Below are 16,221 nucleotides of genomic sequence, written 5' to 3'. Positions count from 1 at the left end.
TCCCAAGATGGAAACACAGTGAAAATGTTAAAAATAAGGCATTAAGGCTGTGGGGATTTGTTCAACTGTGGCATCTAACTAAGAAAGCATTTAGTTTAAATGAGTAAATGTATCAGAAAATAGCATCAGTATCAGTTATATTCATTGTAAAATATTTACAGTGTTTGATATTTATTTATAACAATATTAATCTATTTGTTTATTTTCCTGTCCAGTTGTGGTAATTTATTGTGTCTACTAACAAGGCACTAATTGCAATCTTCAAAAGCCATTACATCTCTGGTGACTCTCTGTATTCTAGCAACATTGCCAAGACTTGGAACTCCCTACCACTACAAATTGGGGTACAACCTAACAAAACCATCTTCAAAAAACAGCTTATTTCCCACCTAAACAACTCCTGGACATGCAACTGCCTAGCACCTGCCTGACATATTCTAACTCCTTTCCCCTACCCACTATCCAACCTCGTCTTTAAAACTCCCACAGATGCACTATATATTATCACACGTTACTTGTAACTGCCTAGCACCTAGCTGACATATTCTAATACCTTTTCCCTACCCACTATCCAACCTCCTCTTTAAAACTCCCACGGATGCACTAGATATTATCACACATTACTTGTAACTGCCTAGCACCTAGCTGACATATTCTAACACCTTTTCCCTACCCACTATCCAACCTCCTCTTTAAAACTCCCACAGATGCACTATATATTATCACACGCTACTTGTAACTGCCTAGCACCTGGCTGACATATTCTAACTCCTTTCTCCTACCCACTGTCCAACCTCCTCTTTAAAACTCCCACAGATGCACTATATATTATCACACGTTACTTGTAACTGCCTAGCACCTGGCTGATATATTCTAACTCCTTTCCACTACCCACTACCCAACCTCCTCTTTAAAACTCCCACAGATGCACTATATATTATCACATGTCACTTGTAACTGCCTAGCACCTGGCTGACATATTCTAACTCCTTTCCCCTACCCACTGTCCAACCTCTTTAAAACTCCCATAATGCACTATATATTATCACACGTTACTTGTAACTGCCTAGTAACTGGCTGACATATACTAACACCTTTCCCCTACCCACTGTCCAACCTCTTCTTTAAAACTCCCACAGATGCACTATATTTATTATCGGGTCTCTATCATATGTTCAAAGTTTTATAACTTCGAACATTAAAATATCGAATTTAGTGTTGTAATCTTCCCTTTAATGCACTATAGTGCTGTCTTGAGCTGGTATATTTAAAGAACGGGGGAGGTGTGGGGGGTGCAGTGGTGCTTGCTCTACTGCCTACACTAGTCAGGTAAGTTCCGTTTGTTTTTTTTGTTTTTTTTTTATTATATGTTCGGTGTTTGAAACTTTGAACATTTAAATTCGATTATTTAACGTTCGAAGTTTTTAAACTTCAAGCATATAATATAGACCCTTATTATTATATGTCACTTACCAACTCACTGCCGCCTACCCCCACTGCCTTATCTATACACACTAACTCTCCCCTAGACTAAGTTGAAAAGCTTTCCCTTAAAATGTCAATAAATCTCATATGAGCTTGACTATATTCTCTTCCTTCGACAAACTGGCTAGTATTTTTAGTTTTTCCTTTCTTCTGTTATCTTTATTATATCATCAAGATTATCTGTACTAAACATACTGTATGAACAACAATCATATGAAACTACCTGCTATACTTTTAATTGTATGTCTAAAACACTATGCTTATGTAAATATTTTATGTAATTATATGTTATCTCCTATATTTTATAACTGTATGTGTAAACCACAAGGCTCATGTAAATATTTTATGTATAGTATGTTAGCAATTGTTTCTGGAGCTTTTCTCCCCGGGCCTCTGCTGAAAACAGACAGTTTTGTCCAATCTTACCTCCCCGGTAAACAAATGTATAATAAATAAATAACAATAAATAAATAAATAAGTGAGTTGGTTTCTTAATAAAGTTTGAATTAGTAAGTTAGCCTTAATAAGCTGTTCTTGTATGATATATTTTAATTTGTCTCTAGTGTTGTAGTTTCAGTTATTAGCTAGCGCAGTCTCAGCTTACACTGTGGTGTTAAGGAAGAAGGAAGGGGGACTTGATTAAAGAAATGAGTTTAATGGTTTTATTGCTCTTAACAGAACCACCCTCTGTAACCACAACCTTGCTCCAAATAACCTGATTATATATAAATAATGAACGTCTTTAATGCTTTTCATTATACTCAACTAGGATAGCTTGTTTGTGTGTTTCATTAAAGGATATTCCATTTTTAACTCAACTGTGGACTACCTACTATTTTCTATTTTATTAATTTGTAGTACATATTTGACAATTCGATTTTTATTAGTGAACTAGGTGGATAACATATTTCAAGGAGTGAACGTCACACCCTCCACAATGCAAAGTTTCTTCTCGGTTTGATTCATAAATACTGCCATCATGTTATTGTAGCCTCCATAAAGAAAACATAAAGATGCCCAATGGAGTGAAAGCCATTCTTCGTTTTTCTCTCTACAGTACCCTCTTATCTCTGTACATCCAAGGCCTTTCCTACTATGATTAAATCGCTATCCAGGTATGCTTAATACAAAATCCATGAAGTTGGCATGCTCCTATATCCTACAGGATTCACCATGGGACACAGAACATGACACTTTAGTATGCATGATAACAAATACGAAAAAGAGCTAGTGGTTATGGGAAACATCAATACAGAATGGTATCTGGCCATTGATGATTACTGTCATCCGTCTCTCAGTCTGTCTAGAATATCACAGTTAAGATTTGCTTACAGCCAAAAGTGAAAGTCTTGCATTAAGACAGTATACATGAATGCATTTTTTTTTATTTGCATCTGACAACATCCCATTTGCCAGGTTACTGCCTGTTTTCAGTATTAGCAGTCTGACATAAAGGCCCTGTACTGACACATAGTTTTGTTTCTTGAGTCCAAGTTTAGTTTTATTTCAGTACCTATTTAGTTTTATTTCAGTACCTATTTAGTTTTATTTCAATACCTATTTCCCAAGTACTATTTGCAAAACTGAATGAAGCATTAATAATGACTAGTATTGTAAATCTGCTCTACTTTGATCCTAAAACTGTACTTTTTCATAGAGTTGCTATCAGATATTTATCGATGTACATTGTCTGATTTTGTTTATGATGGCTTGCATTTCATAAAGTTATTATTAGGTTATATACATTATTGAAATTCTATGTTGTGAGTATATTTGAAATGCCAGCATCAGATCAAAACCTGGAAGATTACTGATGTATATGAAAACAGTACTGGGCCCTGGGTAGAATTGTGTACAGTTCCCTTGCTAATTAACATCTCATGCCCTTCTTGGTTGTAAAATATTACCATAAATGCTCATTCATGCCCATGTGATGTAATCCATTTTATTAAGCTTTAAGACATCTTAATATATTTTAATTTGCTTAACAGCACAGTATGGTCAGCAGGTGTGAATACTAGGGTAAATTCCAGTAAAAGAATAATACAAACAGGATTCCTTGATGACAGCATCCAGTACATTATCCTGAAAGCACAGACAGTTTGTTTTTATCTGCATATTTTACAATGCACATATCTCCAGCCAGCGTCTATGATGATTCCATATTTGTGGTAGTAAGAAGATGTTACTTTGCTTCATCCTACCACCTCAGTAGTAGCAGCTGAATACGTCTTTCATCAGAGTTTGAACATTTGTAAGATATCATACATCTATATTATTCCTCAACTGAGTGCTGCCCAACTTGATTTAAATGAAACAGTGAAACCTCCAAGAGCTGAAGCTTTCATTGAAAATAATTGCAGCATTTTACTCAGTTCCATTGATATGAAAAGTGAAGGATAGTCTACAGCCCAAAGGCACTCAATAAACATAACTTCTTGATGTGGACCTGTTGTATGAGCTATCATTCTCTATCTGTACATATCTGTGGCCTACAAAGCCTTTAAGTTGTAATTATATTCTCATAAGCCAAGCTATCAAACTTCTTAATTACTTTGGATGCCTTCCTCTGCTTTCTGTCCTAAAGTTGTTATATCCTTGTGTATGAACTCCAAAATTGACTATAATACCATACATGAGGAATAACCAATGACCTATTCAGGTCCAAGATTTCAGTATTCTGAAAATACACCTCCCTAAGTTTTTAGCTCTAAGTAATGCATTCCTGCATTGATCCTGATTAGCAAAATATTCAGAAAACCTCATTCACAAACCCTTCTTGTCCACAGCTTTTAGTCCACCCCCTAAGCAATATTACTACCTTGGCTTACTGCATAATCAAATGTATGCTACGTTAACTCAGATTGAAACCCAACTACCACTCTTTGCTCATGCAAAGCAACTACCTTCCATACCGCTCAACCTGTTAGCACAAAAAATCTAGACAAAGCCCAAACTAATGGGGGGACATTTGCCCAAAAATAGAACAGAATTTAAATATTGCTTCTATAAACTTAGAAAGTTGCTAGAATAGCAGATTTTGTGTTAGCATGCATTTTTGAAGTATATAAAGTCTGGAACTAAAATCTGTGTTATTATTTAGTGACTTTAATCCTCAGTGATTTGCCAAAAAATAAACAGAAGTTTTATGAGGAACAGATTAAAATATGAGGCAAAAATCTGGACATTCTGTGAAAACTTGGAAAGTTGAAATGTATGCTGCCCTCTTTTAATTCAACCATCTTCATAAGTCCCCCAATCCTCCAGTGATAACCTTAACTGTATTATTAGTACAACTGTTTATGTTTTACAAACTCTACTACTGTAAGAGAGAAACAAGTTCAACAGACACATCCCCAACACTAACCTCTGTACCATCCTATTCATCCCCAATATAATGTCCAGCAAGTCATTTTTTTTTACTAGGAAATCCTACCAGTCCATCAGAATCTTCCTCATGTTTTCTGTCACTGAATTCAAACTTACTGGCTTATATTTCCAATTATCAGTTTTAAATACCCTATTGAATAAAGGTACCATGGTAACAGCATTCCAGTTAACTGATGTTAGCCACACATCGGGGATCTAAAACAAATCTCTGCCAAGTGACCATCCAAGTACAATTCATTTATTCAGTCATGTAAATGAAAGCTGTATGTGTGTGTGTGTGTGTGTGTGTGTGTGTGTGTGTGTGTGTGTGTGTGTGCACGCGTGTTTTTGGGAGGGGGTCTGTGACTGTTTTTCAAGCTCATAGATAAAGACTGAAATTATCTAATTTACTTTAGGTATTGGTTTGTTTGTCAGGTGTATTGAGTGACCAATCCCGTGCATGTAATTTTGAAGAGAACTTGCTGGATCTATACATTTTTCCCAAACAGCAACATTAATTTCTTACATATTGTACATGCAAGGAAACACAACAGGAAAGTAGTCTTAATAATAGGGACGGGGAAGGAAAAAAGAGGCTCTATTGCTGTGTTTTGCTTTTATATTTATTTATGCCTATTATTCATTTTCTACTTTGCACTTGCAGGGCTACTTTCTGGACTTCTATACATAGAGCATTTGAACACAAACGTATTGCTTGAAAGGTGGGCTTAGTGTGAGCAGTATAACATTCAGGGGCTATGCAGCAGTATTTCTACAAAGTATGAATGCAGATGAACATCAGAGCCTTACTATCAGTTACACTTTTTTTCTGAGGCTTTTATGAACACTGGATTATATCTATTAGACAAAGCAGCATGGATTCTCACTGTCCATAAGCTGTAGTCTCTGAAATTATTACAGTTTTTTTATTAGCTTTGTAGCTATACTTTAATGCTAACCCTGAATCAGCTTCTGTTTCCTCTAAGACTTAATTCCTTTGATGCTGTTTCCTTCTAGGTACCCCAAAATGGCCAAAAGAAACCATCAGACCATTTGAAGTTGAAGAAGGTGAATCCTTGGTGCTACCATGCAACCCTCCTACAAGCAGTATACCCCATCGCATTTACTGGATGAATGACAGTAAGTTCTTGCTTTAGGGTATAGGTTAAATAAGATTTTTGTTTGTTTCTTTTTTTCTTTCTTTCTTTAAGAAGTAGAAACACTCTTATACAGAAAATGTGATAGCATTTAATAAGACTGTCAGTCTTAGCCTGATCAAAAGTATTTGAAATCTAACAACTTTTAGAAAGTTATAGAAATGAAATCCATCTATTTTTTAGAAATACTACAAGAGGATTGCTATTTCATTTTACATTTTGTTTCATAACAGTATGCGTGTTATGTGGATAGAATTCTGAGCACTTCTCAGTTTTGCAATAAGCAAAACTTTTTAGTTTAGCCTGCCATATTTAAACATAGCCCCTTAATGTCTTAAATTTGAAAATTAACAAACTTAGAAATCTTTACTGTTGCTGTTCATGAGGGGGAAGGTAATATTTGGTTCCATCAAGAACAACAGCACCAAACTGGAAAAGTAGAAAAAACAACTAGGCAGGATTCACCAAACATGATTTATTCTAGGAAAATCAAAGCACTCTGACGTCTCGGCCTTCGCCTTCCAGGAGTATAATACAAGTAAAACCATCAGATCTTATATACAGGTTGAATCAATTAAACAAATAATTATACAATCAGTATACTAAAAATCAATCAATTAGACAACATTTTCCAATTAAAATCTTCATTAAGTCCATTTGGATATAAAGTTTTAAATTTTAAAATATAGACAGTTTCTTTATATAACAGCAGCTGTTTAACTCTTAACATATCTCTATCATTATTAGATACTTGCTCCAAAATTGAAGCTTTAAGCAGCCTTTCGTCACTATTATGCTTTTCTAAAAAATGTTGTGCTACAGGGCTCTCATTCTTAACATTAATTATGTCCCTGACATGTTCTAACAGTCTTACTTTGAAAGGTCTCTTTGTTTCCCCAATGTAAAATTTCTGACAGGGGCATGTTAATGCATAAATAACCCCCTCTGTTTTACAACTAAAACAACCATGAACTTTAAAAGGGATATCATTTATATAATCAAAACTACAAATAACAAAGCTGCATGCTTTGCATTTCCCACACTGATAGGTTCCTTTTAATCTAACTTGTTCCACCATTATGTCTGTAGGGGCACTAAATCTACTTCGTACCAAAAATTCTTTAATACTTCTGCCCTTCCTATATGAAAATTTTAAATTTACATTTAGCCAGGGTTTGACATCAGCTAAAGAGCTAAAGTATTTCCAGAACATTAAAACATTCTTGATAAATTCAGGGGTATAACACCCATAAGTAGTGACAAAATACATAACATCACCATATGCTTGTTTTTTCCACTTTTTTTGACTAACACAAACTTCAGATCCTCTTTTCTGTATTATATTTTCTTTACTATAATTATTAACATAGTCCCATAATTTATTGAGACATTCATCCAAACAAGATGTACTGTATCCTCTCATTAAGAATGAGTTATAAACTAAATCTAGCTCATTTTTAAATATTCTTTCATCATTACATAATCTAAAGCTTCTTAACATTTCCCCATAGGGTAAAGAATGTTTAATATGGGGAACATGTCCACTAGTACCATGTATATATGCAGTAGGGCCTTCAAACTTTCTATTTATAGAAGTTGTTAATTTATAGCCACTAGAGATATCCAGAATAACATCCAAAAATGGAATTTTAGGGCCCATGGTTAGCCCATCAAAGTCCAAACCAAACCTGTTGCATTTCAAATCTGAGATAAACTCTACAGCCATAGATTGTCCCCCTTCTACCAAAAAAATTAAATCATCTACATATCGGTAGTATTTAATAACATGATCTTGAAAAAACCTATGTTTGTAAATGTATTCATACTCAAAAAGTCCCATAGCCAAATTAGCATACATGGGGGCAAATGAAGCCCCCATGGCTGTGCCCTGTTTCTGACGATACATACTATTATTAAATTCAAAATAGTTATTTGTTAAAGAAAAATATAATAGCTCAATGACAAATTCAGAGACGGGTGACTGACCCAAAAACCGTCTCAGTGCCTCTAATCCAAAATCATGACTTATATTAGTGTAAAGGCTTTTAACATCCACAGACAACCAATATAAGTTTTTGTTCCATTTTATATCCTTAATTCTATTCAAAAAATCAAAAACATCCTTTAAGAAAGAAGGTAATTTTTAACATAAGAAATTAAATAATCATGTAAAAAAATACCTATATTTTTTAGAAAATAATTATGACCAGAAACAATGGGGCGACCTGGAGGTTTATTGAGACTTTTATGAATCTTGGGGAGGCAATAAAAATATGCTCTACTACAACCTTCTGTCTGAAATTTATTTTTCACATCTTTCATCTCAAAATAACCTAATCTATAGCCCTTATGTATCAGGTCATTATATTGTGATATAGCATCATGATATTTATTTATCTCACATTTTTCATAAATATTTGTGTCCTCAAGATGTTGCATACACATATTTAAATAATCACTACTATTTTGGACAACTAACCAGTTGCCCTTGTCAGCAGGTTTAAATACAATGTTATTATTCTTACTAAGATTCATTAATATCTTCCACTCTTGTTTTGACATATTATATTCAATATTACTATTTTTCATAAATTCATGATATCCCATTTCTAACGAATTGTTAACCATTTTAGTAAAATTAGAGACATCGTGGTTAGAAACCGAAGGAAAAAAATTACTTTTAGAAGGAACCTTTTCGGTATTAAGCTTAACATAAGCATTAGTACATTCATCCGACATGCAAGAATAAAAACTGTTATTAGAACTAGAATCATCAGGATTAGACTCAACACACTGGTTATTGATATTTAAACTAAAAAAATATTTCAAATACAGTTTCCGACTAAATTTATATACATCCATTTGCATATCATGCAGCCTGGAAACTACAGTTGGAATAAATTTTAGACCTAAATTCAGTACTGAAAGTTCCTCATTACTGAATTCATAGTTAGATAAATTTACAACGTAACTGTTCAATGAATTAAATGTCTCACTACCATCTCCCTCGTTTGAAGCCTCCCCGGTTCGTCGGCTCTGAAGCAGTGTAGTCCTGATATTCCCGCTGGCGTTTGTGCCGTAAGTTCTCTCTCTGCTGTTGTGAATGTTCTGCACGAAAATTATGTCTTGGACGCTCAGGATTCTCTGCTGGTGGTAAATGTGGAAAATCGGTATCCAGTCCATCATCTTCATACGATGTGTAGCCATTCTCTGAGGCAGAAGCTGAAGAATTCAAGGAGCGTACTCTGTCAGCTTCCTGTTGAAACCTCACATGTCTACGCCCCTTGTTGCGATTGGTTCTCGATGCAAACGCTTTATTTAACTCATAGTCACGCAAATCTCTTATCAGTTTACCTTTTTTACGTTCAATGAGTGTCAATTCATAATCTTTCAGTTTGTCATTCATTTGTTTAAGAAACTCATCCAAGAAAGATGTAGACACACACTTGGATATGTCATTGCACATTTTTTTAATATCAGCACACAGTTCTTTTTGCTTTAAACTGTCACGTTCTACAAGAATATGCAGCCATTGTGTAGTACAGTTGTGAGCTGCAGCAACCCATCTTTTATGAAACAAAACTTCCGACTCTTTGGAAAGATCAAAGGGTGTAGTGGGATCTTTAAAAGCCCTTAATCCCCTGGGCGTTATTTCAGTATCAATATAGCGTTGTAAGCCGCATATGTTGAAAAAAGTCGCAGTTTCTTTGATCATTTTTTTCTCTAGATTCTCAAGAAGAGACTTATGTTCTACATTATCGGGTACAAGATTCTTTCTGCCAACACTGCAGAAAGGATTAGGGAAGCGTTTTTTACGTTCATCTTCCCACTTGTCCCATAACATATTGCCTTTGTCAATACCAGTTCTAGTTGTTAATTGCCTCTCACCTCTGTCCATGGCATTGCTGACAAAACTGTCTAAAGAAAGCTGTGAGCCATCCATGGTGTCACGTAACACCCGTGGAAACTGTGCCAGTGAATCCGAAGTCATGAACCAACAAGAACAACAGCACCAAACTGGAAAAGTAGAAAAAACAACTAGGCAGGATTCACCAAACACGATTTATTCTAGGAAAATCAAAGCACTCTGACGCCTTCCAGGAGTATAATACAAGTAAAACCATCAGATCTTATATACAGGTTGAATCAATTAAGTCCATTTGGATATAAAATTTTAAATTTTAAAATATAGACAGTTTCTTTATATAACAACAGCTGTTTAACTCTTAACATATCTCTATCATTATTAGATACTTGCTCCAAAATTGAAGCTTTAAGCAGCCTTTCGTCACTATTATGCTTTTCTAAAAAATGTTGTGCTACAGGGCTCTCATTCTTAACATTAATTATGTCCCTGACATGTTCTAACAGTCTTACTTTGAAAGGTCTCTTTGTTTCCCCAATGTAAAATTTCTGACAGGGGCATGTTAATGCATAAATAACCCCCTCTGTTTTACAACTAAAACAACCATGAACTTTAAAAGGGATATCATTTATATAATCAAAACTACAAATAACAAAGCTGCATGCTTTGCATTTCCCACACTGATAGGTTCCTTTTAATCTAACTTGTTCCACCATTATGTCTGTAGGGGCACTAAATCTACCAAAAATTCTTTAATACTTCTGCCCTTCCTATATGAAAATTTTAAATTTACATTTAGCCAGGGTTTGACATCAGCTAAAGAGCTAAAGTATTTCCAGAACATTAAAACATTCTTGATAAATTCAGGGGTATATTTGGTAATATTTGGTTCCATTACTGAATCTTGCTAACTGAGTAGTGTTTTTTATTTCTTTGAACTGAAATTCTCATGCATTAAGTACATAATTTCAGTTTTGAAATGGTTCCCTACATGCTTCTTTTCTTGTTTATGTATTGCATGAAATGTTTACCAGAAGGCAGTAGTTAACAGTACAAAGTGGTAGAAACATAGCTCTTCTCTTCTTTAACAGATGCTTGTTGTAGCATACTTTAAGGCTATGCAAACACATTGAGTATAATACGGGAGAATTATTTCAGACAATATTTTTTTAATGCAACAGGGACCTCCAAAGCAGAAACGCAAGCAACCTCCAACCCCCAACACAACCCAAATGACACACAGCCCACAAACTCAGTGTGCCACTCAACCACAGCCCATAAGGCATAACAACGTACCCAACACTCTAGTCATAGGTGACTCTATAGTCAGGGACACTGATGTTCCACTCACCAGGCTAAACAAGGAGAAAGTTACTGTTAGCTGCCTGTCGTGTGCCAGGATCCGCCACATAATGCACGCACTCAGGTCACTCCACAACAAGTACAAATATGACTCTGTCATTGTCCATTTGGTGTGAATGACATGAGACATAGCTCCCTGGACTAAATGAAAAGAAACATGGAGGAGCTGTCTGATCTTGTAGCCCAGGCAGGTATGACACTAGTCCTGAGTAGCATCCTGCCATCACCCAGAATGATACCACAAAATGATTGACTTCAACAACTGGCTAGGCTTCTAGTGTCATTCTAAGGGAATCCAGTATCTGTCTGCCTGGGATGACATGATCGACAGACAACGATGCTTTGCCAGAGATGACCTGCACCTGTTACCCTTGGGATTCTGTATACTAGCTAAAGCTCTTGCCACCCCTATAGTGCCTTTTTTTAGGCAAGGTTCAAATGACAAGTTCACCACCATAACAGGTACAAGCAAGCAAAATCTGAGGGTAATGTTACTCAATGCTAGAAGTCTAAACCTCAAAATGCACTCACTTGAGGCACTCCTTAAAATGGAGAACATTGACATCTGTCTGTGCAGTGACAGAGACCTGGTTCAAGACTCCAGAGAGCACCCCTGCATTACCAGGCTATAATTCATACCGCACCTTTTGGCCACCTAACCTGGACCAAAACACTAAAGGTGGAGGCGTGTCCATATTCATTAAGGATATCCACACCTCCGGGCTAGTTGCTCAGCATAATGCATCGGAGATTATCCAAGTGCAACTAACTCTGGGCAAAACCACAAAACAAATTGTAGCTTGCTACAGATCCCCCACCATGCCCCACTCCTCATTTCTTGATACACTGGAAAATATTAGGGTACAACCTAACACCCTAATAATGGGTGATTTCAACTACTCCACCATTAACTGGGAAAACTACTCATATACCAACTCTTTTGCTCAACATTTTCTGGAATTCAAAAATTCCAGCGCCTTGGATCAACTTATCCACATCCCCACCAGGGGTAGCAATATCCTAGACCTGGTCATTACCAACATGGGCAACCAGTGTTCCATACCAGAAGTCAATTCCTTGTTGTCAGATCCGACCACAAGCTAATCACCCTATACATCCACATCCCACCCCCACCCACATTAGGGAAACCACCATCAAAAATTTCTCCAAAGCCAACTTCATACTTCTTAAGACAGAAGTGGTAAACTTCACGACACAAATGCAGATGGACAATAGAGGTACAACTGCTGAATCCTACACAAATGCACTTTATAAGCACTTACACAAGTGCATGGATCATGCAATCCCTAAAAGAACCAAGATGCTATCCTCCAAAAAAAGGAAGCCAATCTGGTGGCCTTCTGCCATAAACAAACTCTACAACAGAAGAAAGAAACTGTTGCAAAAAAGAGTAAAACCCCATGATTGGAGGAACTCCCTGGTCAGCCTCAGTAAGAAGCTGAGATTCCTCATAAAATCCTCCAAAGCTAGTTATGAAAACAAAATCGCCACTGATTCTAAAGACAACCACAAAGCATTCCACAGCTATGTCAAAAATCTCAATGGCAACACTCAGATCTGCTCTGAGTTACAGCACAATGGCACTAAATATACAGAACCAACTGATATTGCCAACATCTTGGCAGATAGGTTCAGTGCTAACTTTACCCCCCTCTCACCCCCTAAAGGGCCCATCTCTATACCGGAAGAATGCAAAGTTCCTGTAATCACAGCTGCACAGGTAAAAGCCACATTCTGCAAAGCCAACAACACAGCATCCATGGGACCTGACAACATCCCAGGCTGTGTTCTACATGAACTACAGAACGAACTGGCACCCCACCTAAGTAACATGTTCAATCATAGCCTTACCTCAGGCTTTGTGTCCACTGAATGGCGCAAAGTGACTGTCATCCCACTCCACAAAGGATGAGCCATCACGGACCCCGAGAACTACTGCCCCATTAGCCTGACGAACCTGGTCAGCAAGGCTATGGAACGTATCATCACGGAACTTATAAACAATGACATTGGTAATCTCCAAACTCTGGACCTCATCCAGTTCGGGTTTGTAAAAGGCAGATCATGTCTCCTAAACCTGACAGACTTCTTGAAAGTGGTCACCAAAGCCATAGATGTGGGTAAGGTGGTTCACACAGCCTATCTAGATCTCATCAAGGCTTTCAACACCATTCCCCCACTCTGGAATTATAGATAAACTCACTAAACTAGGAATAAATCCCTGTCTCACAAGATGGGTTGCCAACTGGTTCACTGACAGAACCCACACTGAAAGTAGCAGACTCCAAATCCGACTTCAGACCAGTGACAAGTGGAGTACCGCAGGGTTCAGTCCTGGGTCCTCTACTGTTTGGTATTTACTTCTCTGATATACAGGCTAACACAGAAGGTCTTTGGCTAATGAAGTTCGCAGATGACTGCAAACTAGGATCCATAAACTCTTAATGATGTGGACATCCTACAAAAGGGCCTCACTGAGACAGATGCCTGGTGTCAAAGCCATAGCCTCAAGCTCAATGCCAAAACATGCATTTCCATCCATTTTGGTAAAAACTCTGTACGCATGAACTACCACATAGGCAGTAGTCCACTTAACACCGAAAGTGTGATAAGAGACCTTGGGACACAGGTGGACAATAGTGTCTCCTTTGATAATCACATCGCCACCGTAGTCAGGAAATCCTATGTGGCACACCTCATCACAAAAGATTTCTTATCCAGGAAAAAAGAGGTCATTGTTCCCCTCTACTCATCACTCATTAGACCCATTATAGAATACAGCGCCCCTTTTGGTATGTACCTCACAAGACATCTAGAACAACTGGAAAGGCTGCAGAAATACCTCACAAAAAGGATTACTGGCCTCAAACAGATGTCCTACGCAGACCGCCTCAAAAAACTCCAGCTTCACTCCATTGCATATCGCCTACACAGAGGCCATCTCTGCTTAACATACAAAGCTATGTCAAACCCAAAGCTGTTGGACATGCTCGACTTAAAGAAATCCCAATCCCTCCAAGCTACATGCTCTAGGGACCTAAACCTTGTCACAACAATAAACAAAACATGCTGGAGGGATAGATTCCTGTCCCAGAGACTTTCCATACTCTGGAACAAACTGCCTATCTATATCAAACAAAGCTCCTCATTAGCACTCTTCAAGAAAAATCTTGATGATTAGATGAGAGATAGCAAATTCACCTGGGGGATCACGTCTGTGGCTCTGCTCGACAGGGACACAGGAAAATAATTTTCTTGGGTGGCAAAGCCAGGGTACCTTTGGCTAGGTTTATATAGGCCCTAGGGCCAATAGAGTAGTACCTACCTATGAACCTATAATGTGAATTTCAATCAAATAAGGTGACAAGACTACTCATGCCAGAACACAAATGCCCAGAGATTCCTCGATTTTGTCAATGCAAATGCCTTGGAACAGCTGGTTGATACCTCCACAAGAAGTGATAATATTTTGGACTTGGACTTGGTATTAACCAAAATGAGTAACCACTGCAGCATCCCTACAGGATCATCCTCCCTGGTAAGATCTGACCACAAAGTGATCACTTTTGAAGTTACCATCTCCCTCGACCCCTCTGTAGCTATGGTCAAACAAAAAAACTTCTCCAGAGCTGATTACAACCTCCTGAGGGATGGTATAAACAGCTTCACAGCCCCCTTCCCCTCTGTAGGAACTGGCACCAATGTCCAAATCTACACCAAAGTACTATGCAAGCATTTATATAGATGCATAGAATCAGGAATATGTGCCAGGACAAAATCATACTCAGCGAGGAAGAGTAAACCTGTCTGGTGGACATCTGCAATAAATAAATTCTATAACAAAAGGAGAAAAATTGCTGTCCTGGACCAAGAAGGAGCAGATGCCCAGTTGGAAGCAATCTCCCTTTGCCTGAACATGCATAAAAGAGCACTAGTGAAATCCTCCAAAGTAAACTTTGAGTCCAAATTGGCCACACCTACTAGAGGCAATCTTAAGGCTTTCTTCACATACATTCGCAGTCTCAAAGAAAGCACCCAGATCTGCTCAGAACTGGTGGTCAAGGACACCACATACACAAATGCCATAGATATAGCCACCTTGCTGGCTGACAGATTCAGTGAAAACTTCACCCCACTGCCCCCCATCAGTAAATCAGGGCATCCCCAGTACGTGCCCCCCTACTCTTATCTCTAGGGAACAGGTCATCACTGCTTTCTCAAAGACAAAAAATACAGCCTCCATGGGACCCAATAACATCCCAGGCTGCATCCTACATAAACTTAGGCAGGTACTTGCAGCACCATTAGGCACCCTATTCAGTCAAACCCCGAGTACCGGCTTCATCCCAAGTGGAGGACAGTCACTTTCATCCGTTTGCACAAAGGTGAGAGAGTCCACCGATCCAGGAAATGATAGACCCTTCAGCCTTACTAGCCTGATCTGCAAGGCTATGGAATGGATTATCATGGACCTCATTAACAAGGACAATGGCAACCTCCAAACACTTGATACCACACAGTTTGGCTTCATCAAGGGGAGGTCATGTCTGTTAAATTTGATCAACTTCTTTGAGACAGTCACTAAAGCCATGGACGAGGGGAAGACGGTGCACAACACCTACCTTGACCTGGCCAAAGCCTTTGACACTCTTCCCCACTCAGGCATAATAGATGAACTCTCTCAACTAGGCATCAATCCATATGTTGCTAGATGGGTAGAAAACTGGTTCACTGATATAACCCACCTAGTCAAAATAGGGGAAGCCACCTAAAGTAGTAGACCCGTAAAGAATGACATACACCAGAGATTGGTCTTGGGTCCTCTGTTGTTTGGAATATACTTTTCTGAGGTGCAAGCCAAAACTAATGGGCTATGGCTGACCAAGTTTGCAGATGATTGCAAGCTGGGCTTTGTCATCAATTGCCCTAGTGAGGATTTCACCCAAACAAATGACTGGTGCC

General features: G+C 37.9%; 1 protein-coding gene across 5 annotated transcripts in view; it reads left to right on the top strand.

Moving 5' to 3' along the window:
* L1CAM (L1 cell adhesion molecule) overlaps positions 1–16,221 on the top strand; it is a 2,005,704-nt gene that overhangs the window by 1,316,865 nt on the left and 672,618 nt on the right. For all 5 annotated transcript variants that reach the window (XM_044080361.1, XM_044080360.1, XM_044080358.1 and 2 more), the window contains one exon: positions 5,872–5,994. In XM_044080361.1, coding sequence (XP_043936296.1) covers positions 5,872–5,994 — 123 coding nt within the window. The remainder of the gene's footprint in view (positions 1–5,871; positions 5,995–16,221) is intronic.

The sequence above is a fragment of the Protopterus annectens genome, chromosome 8.part0, assembly GCF_019279795.1.
Source record: "Protopterus annectens isolate FY-2018-M chromosome 8.part0, PAN1.0, whole genome shotgun sequence".
Taxonomy (NCBI): Eukaryota; Metazoa; Chordata; order Ceratodontiformes; family Protopteridae; genus Protopterus; species Protopterus annectens.
The sequence above is the reverse complement of the archived record's forward strand: the minus strand, read 5'-3'. Positions and strand labels throughout refer to the sequence as shown.